The sequence below is a fragment of the Bubalus kerabau genome, chromosome 4 (genome assembly GCF_029407905.1).
Source record: "Bubalus kerabau isolate K-KA32 ecotype Philippines breed swamp buffalo chromosome 4, PCC_UOA_SB_1v2, whole genome shotgun sequence".
Taxonomy (NCBI): domain Eukaryota; kingdom Metazoa; phylum Chordata; class Mammalia; order Artiodactyla; family Bovidae; genus Bubalus; species Bubalus kerabau.
Window position 1 is genome coordinate 137,421,844 of NC_073627.1, and position 22,247 is coordinate 137,444,090.

At 45.4% G+C, this 22,247-nt stretch overlaps 1 protein-coding gene across 1 annotated transcript in view; it reads right to left on the reverse strand.

The window, feature by feature from the left end:
* Positions 1–22,247, reverse strand: part of LOC129650985 (tumor necrosis factor receptor superfamily member 10A-like) — a 33,284-nt gene that overhangs the window by 6,427 nt on the left and 4,610 nt on the right. Inside the window, exons 2-9 of the mRNA XM_055579734.1 lie at positions 9,170–9,269; positions 8,432–8,545; positions 7,310–7,421; positions 6,414–6,487; positions 6,246–6,326; positions 5,691–5,798; positions 5,154–5,213; positions 2,167–2,326 (exon numbers count right to left, since the gene is read on the reverse strand). Coding sequence (XP_055435709.1) covers positions 2,167–2,326; positions 5,154–5,213; positions 5,691–5,798; positions 6,246–6,326; positions 6,414–6,487; positions 7,310–7,421; positions 8,432–8,545; positions 9,170–9,269 — 809 coding nt within the window. The remainder of the gene's footprint in view (positions 1–2,166; positions 2,327–5,153; positions 5,214–5,690; positions 5,799–6,245; positions 6,327–6,413; positions 6,488–7,309; positions 7,422–8,431; positions 8,546–9,169; positions 9,270–22,247) is intronic.

The window sequence follows — 22,247 nt, forward strand, 5'->3', positions numbered from 1 at the left end:
ACCAGAGACTGAACTCGGGCTCCTTGCATTGGGAGTGCAGAGTCTTAACCACTGAACCACCTGGGAAGTCCCAAGAATTCATTTCTATCTCCTTCTGGGGATGAAGGCAGAGTGTCCTGCACAGAAGGAACAGCAAAGACAGGAAATACCTGACTTCCAGGAGAGGGAGGGACATCAGGGCCAGAGGGATGTAGCACCAAGACCACAGGGGTCGGCCCTTCTCAAAACACAAGTGAACTCCACACACTGTATCCATTTGTACCTAAATTTTAGGCAATTCCAGTTTTGACCACAACAGTCACATCAACCTTAGGGAAGACAACATACAAAGCTTGAGATGGACTAGACCAAAAACCTCCCTGAGAATTGCTTCTGCCATTAAATTATCCTGCAGTGATTGGAATACTATGGAGAAGGGTTTAGCAGAAGGTAAAAAAAAAATTTTTTTAATTAAAAAAAAAACCACCCTAATATAGCAGGAATTTTAGGTCAGTTCTCACAGTATTTAAGAATCAGCATTTCTGTGTCTTTTCTGCAGAAGGTCAAAGCTTACAGAGGGGCTGAGATTCTTAATCAGCCAATTCAAACACAAAAAGGCAATTCTGGGCTCAGAGCACCAGTATCAAGGGGGGCCCATCTAGTGCGGAGCAAGCCAACACTGAACATAACTCAGGAGCCCGTCCATTCTTCCTCCCAAAAACTATGGCAGATCCTTGTCCTCTGTTCCTTGAGCCCAGATGCAATGAAGGTCACTGATAAGAGCAGATGTGACACAGAAACTATCTGACACTCATATCTAACCCACGTCCCACCCTAACCTCCCAGATGAGCAGGAGGAAGCCCGGGGAATGACAGCCCAGTTCACGGTCACCAGACACAGCACGGGGGTGCCACTTCCCCTCCCTCTCTGCTCACTTGTTAACATCTCCCTAGGAAAAATACAAATATTCACCCAACTATAAAGTTGACATGTTTAAAGCCTGGACCCTAAAGAAGTCGCCAGGCAATCCCAAAGTGGTCAAATTCCCCCAGCAGTGGGCTTGCTCTCCTTTATTGTTGTTGTTGTTTTGTAGGTTTTTGTTTGTTTGTTTTTGCCTCATGGGTCGTGGGATCTTACTTTTTTTTTGCCTCATGGCTTGTGGGATCTTACTTTCTCACCAGGGATTCAACTCAGGGCTCTCAGCGCAGAGTCCTAACCACTGAACAGCCAGGGAATGCTCTCCTTTTGTATTTCTAATTGCTTTGGATTGCCAGTACTCAACCAGGTAGCCCACATAAACCTAGAAATTATATTTGCAAAATGTTTTTCTACACATATAAATATATGCACAAACATAAAAGTACCAAGACATACAAGATGTTTGCACTTTAATCATGTATATTACAAGTTACGGGGCCTCCCTGGTGGCTCAGTCGGTAAGGAGTCTGCCTGCAGTGCAGGAGACCTAGGTTCCATCCCTGGGTAGGGAAGATCCCCTGGAGAAGGAAACGGCAACCCACTCCAGTACTCTTGCCTGGAGAAACCCCATGGACAAAAGAGCCTGGTGGGCGAAAGTCCATAGGGTCGCAAAGAGTCGGACATGACTCAGTGACTAACACCTTCATTATAAGTTACATCATTAAATGCATACATACTAATATGAATGACAAATTTCAAACAAATACAAATAAAAACTAGAAGTCTATTAGGAGTGTGTCCTGAAATGAAAGATTGAAGCCCTCAAACGCTAAGGGCACAGCAGAGCCTGTCTCAATTTCTTCATAAACATGTTAATACTTTCCTGAGTTCAGCAGGCACTCTTGAATTGTCTCTTTTGTCAACCTTTGCCCCAGCATTTCCAAGGCATCCATCAGGGTGTTGACTGAGGTCCCCTGTCCCTTCTTGGTGACTGGCAGCATTTCACACAAGGCATCCGGAGAGACCCAGGCCTATTCTCTGGTCACAAGGATCTCATTTCATGTGAGGCCCAACTGCCTCAGGAGCGAATCACAGAAGGAAAAGATAGCTGCAAAGCATAGCTTCAGGCCTAGGTTGGGGGAAAGTCACAGAGACAGAGTTGGAACAGGCTTTCACAAAGGCCAAGGACCCTCAATTCAGGCCTAGACTTCAGGATGGGAACCTGAGGAGCTCCCCCTGCTGGTAAGCCTGCTGCTCTGCGCCCCGACCTGCTTCCCAGCAGCAAACAAGCCACACAGGCACTGGGCTTGGACTTCACCAGCACCCAGCGCAGTTGGGGGCAGTCCAGGTCAGCAGTGAGTCCTGCCCCAAGCAGGGGATGAGGGCCCATCTGGAAGAGGAGACTGCTGTCACAGAGGGAAAAGGCATCTGTGATAGGAGACAGAGGGTGGGACAGCGAGGGGCAACAGACCTCAGAGGAGGGCACCTGCCTTTCTCAGGAGGGTGAGGCCCCCTGGCTGCCACCTCTGCACTGGGGACAAAGCAAAGGCCTGGAGGGAGGAAGGTCTCCGGCCTCACACCCCGCTCGGCCTCACTGCCTGACACTGCGGTGGAGCTGGATGGGGACAGACTCTGAGCAAGAATTTAACCTTAAAATGGAGCAAACACCACCCGCCTCATGGACTGTGCTGCAGATTCAACGCTGTGTGTGTGAAATGCTGTGCACACCACCATCCACAGTACATAAGGAGGGCACCCAACACAAGTTTATATTCTCTAACAGTTACACTGAAAACATGAAAAATAACAATACTAGTTTTCATAAAATATGGTACTAACTCAAAGTATTCTAAAAAAGTTCATTTCAATATGTAATATAGATAGCTAATGGGAAGTGGCTTTATAACACAGAGAGCTCAATCCGGTGCTCTGTGATAACCTAAGGGAGGTGGGATGGGGGTGTTGGAAGGAGGCTCAAGAGGGAGGGGATATATGTGTACCTATGGCTGGTTCATGTTGCTGTACAGCAGAAACAAACACAACATTGTGAAGCAATTATCCTCCAATTAAAAGTAAGTTAAGAATTTTTTTCACTGCAATATGTAGTGTTAGCTGCTCAGTTGTGTGTCTGACTCTTTGTGACTTCATGGACTGTAGCCTGTCAGGCTCCTCTGTCCATGAGATCCTCCAGGCAAGAATACTGGAGTGGGTTGCCATTCCCTTCTCCAGGGGATCTTCCTGACCCAGGGACTGAACCCTGTTCTCTTGCATTACAGGCCAACTCTTTACCATCTGAGCCACCAGGGAAGCCCCTCAACATGTAATGAATATACCAAAAAAAAAAAAAAACTGTTAACAAGACAAATTACAGTCCTTTTTTCTACCAACTCCTTGAACTACAGTATCGAGTTATATACTACAGCTTATCAGATTTAGCCACAGTTCAGGTGCTCCACAGGGCTTCCCAGGTGGCACCAGTGGTAAAGAACCTGCTTGCTAATGCAGGAGATGTAAGAGGTGGGTTCGATCCCTGGGTTGGAATGATCCCTGGAGGAGGGCATGGTAACCCACTCCAGTATTCTTGCCTGGAGAATCCCATGGACTAAGGAGCCTGGCAGGCTACAGTCCATGGGGTTGCAAAGAGTTGGACATGATTAAAGAGACTTAGCATGCATGGATAGGCACTCCACAGCCTCCCTGGGCCAGGGGGTGCCCTGCTGGACAGCACAACCTCTCGGATGTCTCAGAGTGGGTCAACCTGGCCCTGAGCAACCAGGGAGGAGAGAGGATGGTGGAGGAGGGAAGGACAGGGAGGTGTTAGGGGACACTGTTAGAGGACAGAGGGGTGAAGGGTCGGAAAAAGAGGAGGGGGCAGGGAGGGAATTAGAGTCCTCATGGTTCAGGGACAAGCCATCCCCTTTCTGAGTTGCCCTAACCGCTATGGAGACAGAAATTAGGACACTGTCCCTCCTCCCTCCACTCCTGATCCCCTGCCCAGGAAAAAAACACTCACGTTCAGTGGTGTCTGTTGGAACCAGCAGCCATCTTCTCCTCTGAGATCCTTCAGGTGCTGCTGGTTTCTGTAAAACACAATGGAGAGAGCAGCCTTGGTCTTAACTGGGGATCCTAGGTTACAGAACTGAGCCTAGTAAACCTTGTTCTGAAATTCTGGCAGATGCAGCCGTAAGCAAATCAAAACCAATGCAGGATCTCTGAAGGGAGCGGACAGAAGAGTCGTTATTTTATATACGATTGTATTCTTATAAAACTCTAATGGTTCAACAATAGTACTTAAATGTGAATGTGTGGATGGATGACTGTTAAAAATTATGACAATAAATTCTATAATGAATTAAAGTTGGATACACTCATAAGGTTATAGAACATTGTAATACAAAGGTACAGCCTCAACAAGAAATGAGCAATTTACTGAAGAAAAACACACATGGAGTTGAGGTATTATAAAACTCTTAAAATGCTAACTCTTTTCATAAGAAAGATATAGAATAGCTAAAAGATCTCTTCCTCCTAGATTAATTTATAAATTAAGGTAATACTCAAAAACCTCAAAACTATTGAAATGATATGACCCCAAACTGTAAACGTCTCTGTATGTGTGTGTGTGTATACATAAATAATATACATATGTTTAGTCACTCAGTCATGTCTGACTCTTTGCAACCCCATGGACTGTAGCCTGCTGGGCTCCTCTGTCCATGGGGATTCTCCAGGCAAGAATACTGGAGTGGGTTGCCATGCCCTCCTCATATATATACACACACACACACACATATACATAGTGAAAATACTTCTATATGTTGACAAAGAAATTTTACTTCAAGTAGATTCAACTTAACAATACTTTTGAAATAAATGTGAAATTCCCACTATGATGAGGAATGGCTTAAAAGTATGTAACAGTCACACAGAAAAATATTATGTAGCTCTGACTCCATCACTGAGTCAGTCATGGGAGGAGTGATTACCCTTCGCCTGCCCTGTTCTAGACGAGGGATGTGGTGACAAGACAGATGAGAAGTAGCATCAGAGCTGCCAGTGGACCAGAACACGGGTTGGGGCTCCCTTCCCCTCCATGCCCTGGTCTCTCTCCAGAGCAGGGGGTGGGCTCCCTTCCCTCCATGCCCCGGTCTCCCTCCATCACCACCTGCCCAGAGAAGAGGAGACCTGACCCACTGCCTCTCCCTGTCTCTACCACAGTCCCAAGCAAGCAGAAGGGCCAGAGCCCCACACTCACCAACTGGCAGTCTGCTTGCTGCATCTCGGGACTGGGCGTTGTTTCCTGCAGCTTCTTTTTCTGCCAAGGGACCAGAATGGAAAGTCAATCTCCATTGGTCAGCCTGTTGTTGTGTGCATGGTCCAGAGCCCCAGACCTTCCTGGGGGACATAAGTGCCAGAAAAGGGCCTCGAAAAAGCAAGGCACCGATCTACGAGTCACAAACCCACAAACCCCTACAGCTTCTGAGGGGACGCAGTAGGTTCTGCCTTCCCACCTACACCTGTGCTGTGCCCCCCAAGTGGGCATAGACTCAGCACATCTGGGCTCTGCTGATGGCACCCAGACTCTGGTGTGATGCTAAGGGGAACTGAGCACCCCTGCCTGACACCCCCCACACCCCAGGGCTACAGAGTGAGGGTGTCTCAAACAGTAAGGACAGGGCCAGCGCTGCCAATCAGCCTTAGGACAGCTCTCAGCAGGCCAGTCTCCCTCCTACATTCAGCCTAGAGCCCCCAGGCCAGTTGAGAGAGTCAGGGACAACAGCATAGGACACACCGGGGACCGTGTCCACCCTGGGCTGTGTTGTGATGCAGTTACTGAGGGTCTGAGGCCGCCAGATGCTGGAGAAACCGATCACCTTGTGCCAGCACTCATTAAAGGGACCTAGAAGAGAAGAGACATCCACTGAGTGGTGGGGAGGGCGCTCTTGCCGCACCTCCCTTCCTAGGGACAGGGTGCAGGGTGGGGGCTCAGACACTGAACAAAGAGCCCCGGGCCTGTGACTGCAAGCGGGACATTCTGAATCTGGAGAACCCTCAGGGACGAGAAGAGAAGGGAGAAAATGAAGTAAAATGAAACCTATGTAAAATCTCTGTGCAGTGCTACTGAACCACCCTCTTCTCCTGCCTCCTCCCACCAGACTCGGCCAGGGGGAAGAGGGGACCGTCAGCTGAGTTGGGGGCCCGATGTGATCAGTTTTGTAGGACCAGGTGAGGTGGGAGGAGGAGGGGTTTCCTGGGGAACAAGATCAGAGACAAGCCAGGAAGAACAGGAGGATTGGGGAGATGGAGGAGGGAGCCAGCACCTCCTCCTTCCCTTCTAGAACCTTACTTTTAAAGCGGCACCATACCACACATCCGATTAGGAAAATGATTCCAGTTACAATTATTCCAATCATCAGCCTTGAAGGGCCTGAGGAGGGAGAGGGAGTCATGGGTAGTCTCTGGCTCATGGTTGCTAGCTCTCCAGGAACTGGGGCCTCCCCATGGGGCAGGGTACCTGATTCTTGGTCCACACACTTGATGTTGCTCCAGGGGGTACAGTCCATGACCATGACCTTCCCATCAGGGCACCTGGGTACAGACACAGGGGGACCCATCAGGGACAGCTGGCTGGATGAGGAGAAAGAGGGGGAAGCTTCCTGTCCTGGGTCCCCTAACAAGACAGTGGAGGGGAGACAGGCTCTTGCTGTCTGCAGGGGAGGGTCCCCTCACTCCCCCTCCCTGGGTGGGAGAAGGATCCAAGATTGTGTACTGCGGCCCCCAGGCTCCTACTGAGTGTTCAGAGCTGTCCTTCAGGAGCTGGGCTTCCTCTTCAAGGCCCGCCTGGCCTCCCTGGGCTGTATGGGGAGCTCTGTGAGGGGGGGTGCCTCGTCCAGCTCAAGGGTCAGAAGGGTGTGGGCACAAGTTTGACTCATTCTCCAGTCAAAGTTGAACACGAGGCCCTCTCATCCACCTGTTGACTCTTCCTACCAATCTCAGCCAACACTGGAGCATCAGAGGATAGTGAATTACTATTGGCCCCCGAGTCCCCAAATAGGAAAGATTCAGGTGCTACTGGGGAACAAGGGGCTGGGTGTGAGGCCTGTCGAGTTGGCTCCGGTTTTATAGGAACCTTGAAGGAGCACACTCGTGGTCTCCTCATGACTTCTGTCTGCTGTCAGCACTTCGGTCTTTCTAGGCCCCTCCCGAGGAGACGTGGGAAGGGGCCACTGGGAAAGCCGTGCAGGACAAACAGTGGTGGTAGGGAGCACTGCTGCAGGCTCAGGAGACCCCACAGGCACAAGGGAGCTCTGGGAGGTGGGAGGGGCTTCACGGAAGCAGGAGAGAGAAATGGGTACAAGGAAACTGGGGTCTCCTGTAGGTTGGAAGCCCCCCTAGGCTCCTGTGTCTCACCCGGTGCTGCATTTTTGACAGAATTCAGGGGCATCTTCTCCACGGAAAGTGCCAGGTTTGCACTGACACTCAGTGTCCTTGGTCGGGGTGCAGCCATTTTTTTCTTCTTCTCCTAGAGACCAAAGATAAGGTTTTGAGGGTGTGTTTCCCTCATATGTCTCTCAACCCTTCTTCACCACCCAGATCTCCATCCACTCAGTTCAAGAAGTAATTCGGAGGGCTTGCTGGGTGGTCCAGTGGCTAAGAATCCGCCTGTCAAAGCAGGGGACACAGGTTCCATCCCTGGTCTGGGAAGACCCCACATGTTGCGGGGCAGCTAAGCCCGTGTGCCACAACTACTGATCCTGTGCCCTAGGGCCTGTGCACCACGATGAGAAGCAACAGGGAGCAGCCCCCTCACCACAGCCAGAGAAAGCCCTTGTTCCGCAACAAAGACCCAGAACAGCCAAAAATAAATGAGTTAATCTTTTTTTTTCTTAAATAATTTTGGGGTCATTTTCTGTGGCAACACACATACACCATCCATAGAACAGCCACTGTTCACGTGTCACCAACCGAGGCATACAAAAGGCACTGTGCATCATTACAGATTGCATCAGGGTTAGGAAGCAAAATGTTTTAGATCACAAATAAGGAGCAAGAAGTGGGCTGGGGTGAGGTGTAATCTGAGATGCTGTGGATGGAGAGGAACCCTTGGGTGATGTCCCAACGGGTGATGCCCTGCTGGAGAGGCAGAGGGACCTCAGGTCATGAAGGCTGAGAGAGGCTGAGACCCCAGAGTAGAGGGCATGGCGCCCGCAGGAGCCTGGCCCAGGATCAGACACATCACACAGCTCAAACCCAGGCCTGCCCCACTCCCCCAGGCCTTCTGCACTCTTACCATCCAGCCCCCTCCATCAAGGGACACGTTATTCTCCTCTTTCCAGCTGATGTTCTGAAAGACTTCCCTACCAGTTGAAATGCGTTATGCAAGTAACTTCTGTTTTCATTATTTTACTGACCTAAGACAGGATGAAGACCTAGCTGGGCTGGAAATCAGGTCTCTGACTCCTCGTCCCATTTAAATCCCATCTCATCACCCAGCACCTTAACTGCAGGCATGCGGGACCACAGGCTCTGTACCCGATTTGCAAGTCGTGCAAGGTAAGCAAGAAGGGAGGGTGTTTGAATGACTGGTGTAGTCTATCCCATCGGTGCATGGGGCACAACCTCCAATGGCTTCTTCCATATAGAATCCTGGGAAGGAAGGGAAAAGCTGGTGAGAAAATCCCCGCAGGATTCCCTGAGGCTGGCAGTGTGGCTGCGGAGGCCTCTTTTGGCCATCTGTGGAATCCACAAGGGGAACTCTCCTCAACCGGGCTCTCATCTTTTGATTCTTCATCTACCACATACCCTAGACCAGCACTGCCAACAGAAATATATTACAAGCCACACATCCAAGTCACACTCATAGCTGGCACATTAAACAGTAAAAAGAAAGGTCAGGAGCTTCCCTGGTGGCTCAGTGGTAAAGAATCTCCCTGCCTATGCAGAATACATGGGTTCGATCCCTGGTCTGAGAAGATCGCACATGCTGCAGAGCAGCTAAGCCCACGAGTCACAAACACTGAGCCTGCACTCTACAGCTCGGGAGCCACCACCACTGAGCACACAGGCTGAAACTACTGCAGCCCGTGCACCCGAGAGCCTGTGCTCTGCAACAGGAGAAGCCCCCCAGGGAGAAGCTCAAGTACCGCAACTGGAGAGCAGGCCCCGCTCTCCACAACTAGAGAGAGCCCATGCAGCAACACAGCCTCAGCACAGCCAAAAATAAATACACAGACATGAAGACAAGGGTTGGAGACCAGTCTTAGAATCTACCTGGTGGACATAACTTCTGCTGGGGGCTCCGTTCCAGTGGGGCTGATGACTGCTGGTGAATTTCATGCTTCCTTACAGATATGGCTGAAGCAGCTTTGACCTATGGGGACAAAGAAGGGACAGGCATGAGTGGCTTCCACACTCTCACCCCTTCTAGGATCCACCCCACATTTCCTTGACCACTACCTGCAAAATGAAACAGAACTGGGACCTTTCTTCCCAGCTCTCAACTCTCATTCATGTTTGTTCTTTGGCCTTTTGTGCTAGCAAGTAACTTACACTTAAGTTTTTTCCCCTGTATTTTTTCCTCTTAAAATGTTTATTCCAGAAAGTATGTGCTCAGATACGTCCAACTCTTTGCAACCCCATGGACTGTAGCCCATCAGGGTCCTCTGTCCATGGGATTCTCCCAGCAAGAATTTTGGAGTGAGTTGCCATTTCCTCCTCCAGAGGATCTTCCCGACCCAGGGATCAAACTTCAGTCTCTTGCATCTCCTGTGTTGGCAGGCTGGTTCTTTACCACTAGCACCACCTGGGAAGCCCAGAAAGTATGGGCAAGGGAAATTTTTTTTATAAGGATACAGAAACCATAGAGATACCCTTGATTAGAGAAAACATCCATTATTTTGTGTCTTGACTTCTTCTATTTGACCACGTGTGAATACTCTCAGGCTCTCTCTTTCTTTCTCACAGTGCGTGCACACACACACACACACACACACATTTTCACAAATGAGGGTTCTGCCATGAATACAATTTTTCATAATCAGGATATAGAATCACATATTGAGTAATGGACTTATGGCTTTAATCCAACAAGCGGTCCCCAAAAGGCAGCTGTCAGTGTTCCACAAAATACCAGAATCACATGGAGAAAGAAGAAATTGCAATATAGGGTTTTGAGCCAAGTCTCTGTGCTAAAAATGACAGAATGGGGCCAGTCTGAAATCACTGGAGTCTGAGGATTCCACCAGGATTAATGTGTTGATTATAGTGTTCTGACGTTCAGGATTGTCTTGTCATTTGGGGGGAGACTGCCCTCATTTGTGGGAAATACACATTCAACTGTCCAGTCATGGGATCTGTCATGTCAGCAGCTATGTTTCAGATGATACAGGAAACAAAGGGTTTTGTATAGTTTTGTAACTTTAATCTGGGAGTGATTTAAAGTAGAAAATGACATGAAGAGGAAAAAAAAGAAAGAAAAACAAAGTGAAAATGGAAACAGCTTATGTTGAGCCCAGTTCAACTGCCTGCATCTAAACAAGATAAAATGCCACCAGTTAAATATTTGGGGACAGCTAAGCTCATATGTGTCCCCTAATCATCCTTTCCCCAGTCTGGGCCTCCTCCGAGTCACCCCAAATTGGTGGACTCTCCCTTCCCTGCCCTCACAATCCTATGCCTTCCTTTCTTCCCTGGTTCTCCTCTCACAGACTCTCTCCCTCAATGTTTTGTTACGAACAGTTTCAAACATCCAACAAAGTTCTAAGATTCATTCATTAAACTCTTACATGCTCACCACCTAAGTTCTGTAACTTAGGTGTATCACATATTTCTTTCTCTATCCATCCCCCTCTGTCCATTCTCCTGTCTTATTTTTATGATGAAATTCATATCTGCAACTCTTAATACATCGGCATTATGTCAGTAACTCAAGCTCAATATTTCTTTACGGTTTACGTCAATGTTAAGATTTCCAAAGAAAGATGTGCACAATCTTACGGGAACCATTCAAAGAGTTTTTTGGTTTTTTTTCAATGCATAAATTGGGAAATCCAAACCCTCTATCTAGATCATGGAAATTAGCTTGCTTCAAAACATTCCCTCATGCCCCTTCCTCAGTTATCCTAATCTCTAATGTGACCCCAAGAGGGAGTGGCCTTCATCATATGGAGGAAGGTCCCTTTTCTGACAGTAAAGAATCTGCCTGCAACGCAGGAGACCCAGGTTCAATCCCTGTGTCAGGAAGATGCCCTGGAGAAGGGAATGGCAATCCACTCCAGTATTCTTGCCTAGAGAATTCCATGGACAGAGGAGCCTGGCAGGCTACAGTCCATGGGGTTGCAAATTGTTGGGACACGGTTGAGCAACTAACACTTTCCCCTTTTCATTACAGGGGGTTAAGTGTCAGTTCAAATTCTTTTTCTGCATCTGTTAAGCTGTTCGTATAGTTTTTCTCCTGTACACTGGGTGTGTGTGTGTGTGTGTGTGTGTGTGTGTGTTTTAAATTTTTAATTAGAGGAGAGTTACTTTATGTGACGTTTCTGGCATAGTTTTTAGAGATCTATTTATTTATGAAGCCACTGCAATGAGAAACCTGGGCACTGCACTGAAGAGCAGCCCCTGCTCACTGCAACTAGAACAAGTCCACGTGCAGCAATGAAGACCTACTGCAGCCAAAAATCTAAATAAATAAATGGATCATATGAAATATTTTTTCAGTTAGGAAAAATAAAACAAAGACCGACCCACAACATCAGATCAAAACTACTGAATTCCAGGAACCAAAGCTGGATGCACCTGTGCCCAAGTGTGTGTGTATAGCTGGGTTACAGTAAAAATACACTTGTATATTTACAAGTACAAAATATGCTTGGTGGGTTGACCCAGATTCTACTCTTCTAGAAAGTCACCTACTAACGTCATCAGAAAACATATATGGTTTTATTTTCAAATATATTCAATGTAATAATTTTGAAAAAAATCAGAAATGTTTAGTTTTAGGAGGATTATTACTAAATATTATAACCACCACACAGTGGAATACATGCAGCCTTTATTCAATCATACAACAACCATAGGAGCACCCGCTCTGTGCTGCCTGCTTGAGGTTTCAGGAATATATTGACAGCTAGTGAAAACAAGACAGGTAATAAGTAACACAACATCTCTTAGAGCAACCAGTCTACCACAGCTGGCTCCCTTCCCCTCCATGAACCTGATCTCCCTCCTTCACCACTTCCTCTTGGGGCAGAAGATCGAACCAGAACAGCCTTTTCCAGTTTCTACTGCAGTCCTGGGCAAGCAGAAGGGCCAGGGCCCCACGAGGTCCATCACACGCTCATCAGCATGGACTCTGTTGTTTTTCTAGCTTTAGTTGCATTACTTTCTGTTCGAATCTGTACTACTTCCTTCCTCTGTTTACCTTTAGTATGTTCTTCATTTTCTAGTGTCTCACTGTATAGTATTAGGTTATTGATTTGAGATTTCTCTTCTTCCTGAATGCAGTCATTTATAGGCATAAATTTCTTTCTAAGTTTTCAGCTGCTTTAGCTATATCCCATAAGTGCTGGTATACGGTATCTTCAGTTTCATTCATCTTAAAAGATTTTACAATTTCTTTTTTGATATCTTCTTTGACTAATTGGTTATTTGAAAGTGTGTTGTTTAAATTTGATCATAGCTGTGAAGTTCCCCAATTCCTTCCTGTTCGTGATTTCTAATTTCATTCCATTGTGGTGGGAGGGTATGTGTTCTATTATGGCTCTCCTTTTAAACATATTGATATTTGTTTTATGAGCTAGTATATGGTTTATTCTGGAGAATGTTCCATGCACACTTGAGAAGAATGTATTTTGTTATTGACTGGAGTATTCAATAGATGTCCGTTGGTCTAATTGTTTTATAATGTTGTTCAAGTCTACTATTTTCCCGTTGATCTTCTTTCGGTTTATTATGAATCCTTACAGATTAAGGAAATTACATTTCTAAGTGATTTGTGTTCTGAGTACTTTTTTTCTAGTTTGTTTTTATCTTTGTCATGATTTCTTCCCTTTGGCTTTCTTCTTAATTTTTATATAGCTTTGGGCAAGTTTTATCATTTGTTTTCATACTGAAGAAGTTCTTCCCCTCTCCAAAGTGGTAAGACATTTTTTCTCATATTTTTGCAGTACTCTTCTGGTTTCATATATTACAATTCATTCATTGATCCACCTACTTTTAATTATCCAATAAGAAGAGCATAAGGAAGAAACATCATTCTTTTTCAGAAGGCATCCTAGTTGCTGTATCATCATTATTGAAGAGTGAATTTTTTATCATTAATAGGAAGTGTCATCACCATAACCCATTATTAAGGAAAGGTTTTAAAGGTTGGGTGTTTTAAAGAGCATCTTTCATTATTAATAAATATGAGTTAGATGAGAGAGACAGATCCTGCAAGGAAGACTGAGGTCATCTGAAGGAGGCGAGCCCAGGAGGTGAAGGTCAAGCCTAGGGACATGGGGTCCCGGGTTGCGACAGCTCTTCCACGTCTTCAGCTCCGTTCCAGATCACAGAGCCCCTTCCTGTGGGTCGCTGTTTGACTCGCTACAGGTCGGACCCATTTTTCCTCTTGTCTTCCCGCCAGGGCCCAATGGCATGAGCTTTGTTTGAAGGCTCTTCCCTCATCACTGTATTTTTTCTGTGCCTCTTTGTGTCTCTTAATGACTAGGAGCTCCTTGAGAACCAGAATTAGGACTTCCTTCTCTAAGTTCTAGAGGCCCAGGTGGTGCTGTTCAATGGAGTAATCACCAGGTCCTTACAGGAATGGAGCACTTCAAACAGCTTCTCTGAATCAGGATGTGTTGCAAGTGAAAAATACATTCTGAATTTCAAAGACAGTATTTAAGAAAAAAAGTCCAGCAATGTTTTATATTGATTGTTGTTGTTTAGTCACTAAGTCATGTCCAACTGTTTGCGACCCCATGGACTGTAGCCTGCCAGGATCCTCTATCCATGGGATTCTCCGGGCAAGAATACTGGAGTGGGTAGCCACTGCCTTCTCCAGGGGATCAGGGGATCATTCCCTTCTCAGGGGATTTTCCCGACCCAGGGGTGAAACCTGGGTCTCCCGGGTGGCAGACAGATTCTTTACCATCTGAGCCACCAGGGAAACTCCTGAGCTTCCCTGTACCCCATTTTCTCCCCTCTTCCTATAGAGCCCCAACCGCCCCCAGGCTTTCCCATGCTGGTGGGCTCTTCTGAGGCTGCAGAGGCCCCTCCTCATCCGACTGTGTGGCCCCACACTGCCCCTTGCAGTGTCCATCCCCACACCTCTTCAACACATTTCCCCTTAGGCCAAGCTAGCTTCTCCACTGGGCACAGCAGGCTGCAGGTTAGAGCCCATGATCCCATCAGTGGCCCATGAAAAATTTTTCAGTATATATGTACAATCTAGAGAAATGGTACAGATGAACCTATTGCAGGGCAGGAGGAGAGACACAAATGTATAGGACACACATCTGGACATGGGATGGGGGTGGAGGTGGGGGAGGGAGGGATGAGATGAACTGGGAGATTGGGATTGACATATATACACCGCCACGTGTAAAATAAATAACTAGTGGGAACCTGCTGCATAGCACAGGGAATTCACCTTCATTCTCTGTGATGACCTAGAGGATTGGGGAGGTCCAAGAGGGAGGGCTATGTGTATATATATAGCTGATTCATTTCATTGTACAGCAGAAAATAATACAATATTGTAAAGCAATTATACTCCAATTTTTAAAAAAAATCTTGAAATCATACAAAACTATTTGCATAGAGTTCAGTCTCAGTTATATTCATCTTTATACCTATTGAGTCCTAAATATAATCTTTAATTGTTTTTGTAAGCAAGAAGGGGCCTAGAAAGCCCAAAGGTGCTGACAGCAGACAGAAGTCATAATGAGGCCACGAGTGTGCTCCTTCAAGGTTCCCATAAAACCCTGAGCCAACTTGACTGGCCTCACACCCAGCCCTGTTCTCCAGTAGCACCTGAATCTTTCCTATTTAGGGACTTGAAGGTCAATAGTAATTCGCAGTCCTCTGACACTCCAGTGTTGGCTGAGGTTGGCAGGAAGAGTCAACAGGTGGAGGACGCGAGGGCCTCGTATTTAAAGCTTGACTGAAGCATGAAGCTCAGCTTGTGCCCACACCCTTGTGACCCTTGACCTAGATGAGGCCTCCCCTCACAGGACTCCCCCTGCAGCCCAGGGAGGCCAGGGTGGGCCTTGCAGAGGCCCTGCAAGGACAGCTCTGAACACTCAGCAGGAGCCCGGGGGCTGCAGGGCACAAGCCTGGATCCTCTTCCCGCCCAATGAGGGGGAGTGAAGGGATCCTGACCTGCAGACAGCAGGAGCCTGTCCCCTCTCCACTGTCTTGTCAGAAGACCTGGGACAGGAGGTCGCCCCTTCCTTCTCCTCATCCAGCCAGCTGTCCCTGATGGGTCCTCTACGTCATCCCTGTGTCTGTACCCAGGTGCCCTGAGGAAGCTCGTGGCCATGGCCTATACCCCCTGGAGCAATGTCAAGTGTGTGGACCAAGAATCAGGTACCCTGGCCCATGAGGAGACTCCCTCTCCCTCCTCAAGCAGTTCACACACACATACACACACTCACACACACACTTTTACAAATAAGCATTATACATAGTGCAAACAAACAAAAAATCAGATTACAGGATCAAATGTTAAGGAACTATCCTCAGGTTTTTAAAAGACATTGATCTTTTGTGTATTAACTATAGGTTTTGTTTTGTGAAGCCCAAGAATACTGAAGTGGGTAGCCTGTCCCTTCTCCAGGGGAACCTCCCAACCCAGGAATTGAATCGGAGTCTCCTGCATTGCACGGGAGTCTTTACCAGCTGAGCTACCCAGGAAGCCCCACATATGACAACTTATATCTATAACAGTCTATTTTAAGTTGATAACAAGTGCGACCCCATTCTAAAGCTCATCATTTTTAGTCTCCTACGCCCAACATTGTACATTTTTGATGTCACTTTTCACATCTTTTCATCTTGAATATTCCTTTGTTAATTACTGTAATCCTAGTTATTTTTACTGCTTTTGTCTTTAAGCTTCATATTAGCTTTATAAGTAATCAAACCAGTACTGTTACTAAATATTTACCTTCCAGTGAAATTTATTCTTTCTTATCTGTTCTTGTTATTATTTAATGGCTTTTATTTTCAGCTTAAAAAAATTTTTTTTAACATCTGTTTTAAGGCCAGTTTAGTGATTAACTCCTTTAGCTTTTGTTTGGTAACCATAACCATAATGTCCTCAGTCATGTCCGACTTTTTGGAGCCCACCAGGCTCCTCTGCCCGTGAAATTTTCCAGGAGAGAACACTGGAGTGAGTTGCCATGTCCTCCTCCAGAGGATCTTCCCCACCCAGGGATGGAACCTGCATCTCCCGAGTCTCCTGAATTGGCAGGCGAGTTCTTTACCACTCTTGACCATTCTTTAGGGCCAGCTGTCTGGAAAACGGTTTCTCTCTCTTCGATTAATGAATAATCACTTTGCCATGTAGAGTATTACTGGTTAGAGGTTTTTTTCCTTTTAGCATTTTGAATATATTGTGCCACTCCCTTCTGACTTGCAATTTTTGTGCTGAAAAGTCTGTTGATAGCCTTATGGGGGGGTTCCCTTGTATGTAACAAGTTGTTTTTCTCTTGCTGTTTTTAATATTCTCTCCATTATCTTTAACTTTTGACATTTTAATTATAATGTGTCTTAGTAAGGATCTCTTTAAGGCAGCAGCAGCAGTAGCAGCAAGGATCTCTTTAAGGTCCTTATTTGGAACTTTCTGAGCTTCCTGTATCTAGATGTCTGATTCCTTCCCCACATTAGGTAAGTTTTCAGCCATTATTTAATCAAATAAGTTTTCTGCCCCTTTCTAGTTCTCCTTTGGAGCCCTATAATGCAGTATTGCCCTATAATGTCCTTTAATGTTGTCCCATAAGTTCCTGAAGCTATCTTCACTTTATTTCATTCTTTTTCTTCTCTGATGTTCTGACTGGGCAAGTTCCACTGCTTTGTCCTTTTTAAAAACATTTTGAAAAATATATATTTGTCTATTTGGTTGCATCAGGTCTTAGTTTTGTCACGTGGCTCTTTTGTTGCAGTGCATGGACTCTCAGGCTGTGGTGTGTGAGCTCAGCAGTCGCAGCGTGTGCTTAGTTGCACCGTGGCATATGGGACCTCAGTTCCCTGACCAGGGATTGAACCTACATCTTCTGCATTGCTTTCTGGTAGCTCAGCTGGTAAAGAATCCATTTGCAGTGCAGGGGACCTCAGTTCAATTCCTGGGTCGGGAAGATCTGCTAGAGAAGGGATAGGCTACCCACTCCAGTAATCTTGGGCTTTCCTGATGGCTCATCTGGTAAAGGATCCGCCTGCAATGCGGGAGACCTGGGTTTGATCCTTGGGTTGAGAGAAACCCCTGGAGAAGGGAACGGCTACCCATTCCAGCATTCTGGCCTGGAGAATTTCATGGACTGTATAGTCCAGTTCAGTTCAGTCGCTCAGTCGTGTCCAACTCTTTGCGATCCCATGTATTGCAACACGCCAGGCCTCCCTGTCCATCACCAACTCCCGGAGTTCACTCAAGCTCATGTCCATGGAGTCAGTGATGCCATCCAGCCATCTCATCCCCTTCTCCTCCTGCCTCCAATACCTCCCAGCATCAGAGTCTTTTCCAACGAGTCAAATCTTCGCATGAGGTGGCCAAAGTACTGGAGATTCAGCTTTAGCATCAGTCCTTCCAAAGAACACCCAGGACTGATCTCCTTCAGAATGGACTGGTTGGATCTCCTTGCAGTCCATGGGACTCTTAAGAGTCTTCTCCAACACCACAGTTCGAAGGCATCAATTCTTTGGCGCTCAACTTTCTTCACAGTCCAACTCTCACATCCATACATGACCACTGGAAAAACCATAGCCTTGACTAGACGGACTTTGTTGGCTAAGTAATGTCTCCGCATTTCAATATGCTATCTAGGTTGGTCATAACTTTCCTTCCAAGGAGTGTCTTTTAATTTCATGGCTGCAATCACCATCTGCAGTGATTTTGGAGCCCAGAAAAATAAAGTCTGACACTGTTTCCCCATCTATTTCCCATGAAGTGATGGGACCAGATGCCATGATCTTCGCTTTCTGAATGTTGAGCTTTAAGCCAACTTTTTCACTCTCCTCTTTCACTTTCATCAAGAGGCTTCTTAGTTCCTCTTCACTTTCTGCCATAAGGGTGGTGTCATCTGCATATCTGAGGTTATTGATATTTCTCCAGGCAATCTTGATTCCAGGTTGTGCTTCTTCCAGCCCAGCGTTTCTCATGATGTACTCTGCATAGAAGTTAAATAAGCAGGGTGACAATATACAGCCTTGACGTACTCCTTTTCCTATTTGGAACCAGTCTGTTGTTCCATGTCCAGCTGTAACTGTTGCTTCCTGACCTGCATACAGTTTCTCAAGAGGCAGGTCAGGTGGTCTGGTAGTCCCATCTCTTTCAGAATTTTCCACAGTTTATCATGATCCACACAGTCTATGGGGTCGCAAATAGTCAGACAGGACTGAGTGAATTTCACTTTCACTTTCCCCTGCACTGTAAGCTGGAGTCTTAACCACTGGGCCACCAGGGAAGTTTCCACTGCTTTGTCTTTGAGATGACTGATCCTTTCTTTACTTTACCTAGTCTGCTGCTGAACCCTTCTATTGTTTTTCAGGTCAGTTATTGTATGTTTCAGCTCTGTGGCTTCTATTTGACAGTTTCTTATATTTCCCATCTCTTTCTTGAAGTTCTCACTGTGTTCATCCATTCTTCTCCCCAGTTCAGCAAGCTTCTTTATGACCATTACTTTGAACTCTTTATCAACTAAATTATTTATCTCCATTTCATTAAGGCTTCTTCCTAAGGCTTTATCGCATTTAGTGACTTGAAACAGGTTTCTCTGTTTCTTCATTTTGCTTGACTCTCTGTGTTTCTTTCTATACAGTAGATGAAACCCCCTCTCTCCCAGTCTTGAAGGAGTTGCCTTGTGTAAGAAATGAATTTTTCATTCAGCCTGCTCTTAGTCATCTCTCAAACTCTTGGGATTGTTGAAGCAGCCTACTATATTTTTTAAGAGTTCCCAGTAGTTGAGCATGTGCCAAGACCTGTCCTATTGCAACGGAGCAGGACACTATGGTCCTTGCCCCTCCCCCCACTACGTCCTTTGCCTGCCTCTTGTCTATGGAAAACTTCAGTCCAAGAATAAGTTTCATCAAAGAAGTGAGAAATGCAGAAACTAAAGAAAATAGTCAAAGGAGACCAAATAATAATAATGTAGTCATTAAGCTTAGTCAAGGATCTTTCTTTCTTTCTCAAGGGCTATAGATAATATTCTGAGCCATATCCTGTGAGCTGTCTTTTTTTTTTAATTAATTTAATTGGAGGCTAATTACAATATTGTAGTGGTTTTTGCCATACATTGACATGAATCAGCTGTGGGTGAACATGTGTTCCTCATCCTGAACCCCCTCTCACCTCCTTCCCCATCCCATCTCTCAGGGTCATCCCAGTGCACCGGCCCTGAGCACCCTGTCTCATGCATCGAACCGAGACTGGAGATCTAGTTAACTATGATAATATTCATGTTTCAATGCTATTCTCTCAAATCATCCCACCCTCATCTTCTCCCACAGAGTCCAAAAGTCTGTTCTTTATATCTGTGTCTCTTTTGCTGTCTCCCATACAGGTTATCGTTACCATCTTTCTAAATTCCATATACATGTATTAGTATACTCTACTGGTTTTTTTCTTTCTGACTTACTTCACTCTGTATAATAGGCTCCAGTTTCATCCACCTCATTAGAACTGATTCAAATGCACTCTTTTTAATAGCTGAGTAAGATTCCATTGTGTACCACAGCTTTCTTATCCATTCATCTGCTGATGGACATCTAGGTTGCTTCCATGACCTAGCTATTGTAAACCGTGCTGCGATGAACATTCGAGTACACATGTTTATTTCAATTCTGGTTTCCTTGGTGTGTATGCCCAGCAGTGGGATTGCTGGGTCATATGGCAGTTCGATTTCCAGTTTTTAAAGGAATCTCCACCCTGTTCTCCATAGTGGCTGTACTAGTTTGCATTCCCACCAACAGTGTAAGAGGGTTCCCTTTTCTCCACACCCTCTCCAGCATTTATTGTTTGTGGACGTTTTGATAGCAGCCATTGTGATCCGTGTGAGATGGTATCTCACTGTGGTTTTGATTTGCATTTCTCTGAATGAGTGATGTTGAGCATTTTCATGGTGAGCTGTCTTACAGATACTGAAACCCCAAGTGGGGAAGTTAACTACATGATGACCAGACTGTACCCAGGATATGAGCTGCCACAATTCCAAGAACTGGCCTCAGAGAAATGGAAACAAATGGACCCTGGAACTGTACCTAAAACAATCAAGATGATGCTGGTCAGACCACCGATGATCAATTTGAAGATGACTATCAGAGCTGACTCTGCTGTTTCTGTATGTGGCTCCCTCCTCACTTCTGTCTATAAAAGCTCTTGCCCACAGGTTGCCGGTGGGGGCGGGGAGTCGGCCTTCGGAGAGATGTTCACCACTCTCGCCCCCAAGTTGTAAGCATCTGAGATAAAGCAAACTTTCCTTACCACCAACCTGGACTGTTTATTGGCTTTTGGGCAGAGAGCAGCCAGACCCACACACACACTTGCAGTACCACTATCCCAAAGGGGAAGATCTCAGTGCCTAGATTCAGGTTGACTGGAAGTCAGCCACATACACACACAAAGAAATTTACAGGCCAATATTCTTGATGAACACAAATGCAAAAGTCATCAACAAAATTTTAGAAAGCTGAATTCAACAATACATTAAAAGGACCATACAACATAATCAGTGGGATTTATTCTAAGGATGCAAACTATGGTTCAAATTTTACAAATAAAAAAAAAAATCACAGTTAATGTGATATACCACATTAGTAAAATGAAGAACAAAAGTCATATGATCATCTCAATGGGTACAAAAAAAGCATTTGACAAATTCAATATTGATTTATGATAAAACTCTCAACAAAGCAGATATAGAGGAAATACACCTCAACAAATAAAACCCTATGTGACAAGGCCACAGCAAACACCACATTCCATAGTGAAAAGCTGAAATTATCTCCTCTAAGATCAGGAACAAGATAAAGACACTCACTTTTGTCATCTTTTTTAACATAGTATTAGAAGTCCCAGCCAGAGCGATTAGGTAAGAAAAAGAAATAAAAAGCATCCAACTTGGAAAGGAGGAACTAAAAGTGTCACATTTTGCAGGTGACATGATATTATGTGTAGAAAATGCTAAGCACTCCATTGAAAAAAAACCTCTTAAGACTAATAAATGAAGCCAGTATAGTTACAGGATATAAACATCAATATGAAAACATATGGTGCATTTCTTTACATGAATAACAAACCAGCAGAAAGAGAAATAAGAAAACAATCTAATTTACAGTGGCATCAAAAAAGTAAAATTCCTATGAATAAGTTGAATAAATTTAGCCAAGGAGGTCAAAGACCTGTACATTGAAAACTGCACAAATAAATGGAAAAATAGTCCATGCTTATGGATTTGAATAATCAGTATTTGTAAATGTCCATATACCCATAGAAATCTAGAGATTCGATGCAATTTTTATCAAAATTTCAATGGCACTTTTCACAGAAATAGGACAAAGAATTAAACTTTTTACAGAACCACAAAAGACTCTGAAGAGCCATAGTAATTTTTTAGAAAAGATAAGGAAGGCTGGTGGCATCTTGCTTCTTGATTTCAAACTATGCAAGTGAAAGTGTTAGTCGCTCAGTTGTGTCCAGCTTTGCGATCCCATGGACTGTAGCCAGCCAGGCTCCTCTGTCCATGGAATTTTCCAGGCAAGAATAATGGAGTGGGTACCCATTCCCTTCTCCAAGGGATCTTCCCAACCCAGGGATCAACTCTGGGTCTCCCCCACTGCAGGCAGATTCTTTACCATCTGAGTCACCAGGGAAGCCCTGTATTGGAAAGGGAGAGTCTTAACCACTGGACCACCAGGGAAGTTCCTTAATGAAGGATTTTTGCGTGTATAATAGATGTTGGTCAGTATTTTTTTTTTTTTTTTGGTAATGTCATTGTAAGTTTTTGATACCAGGGTTGTGCTGGCTTTATAAAACAGTGAAGAACTGTTGCCTGTTCATATTTTCTGAAAGAATTGGTATAAGACTGATATTATTTTTTCTATGAATATTTATAGAATTCCTCAATGAAACTACATGGGCCTGCAGTTTTCATTGCTG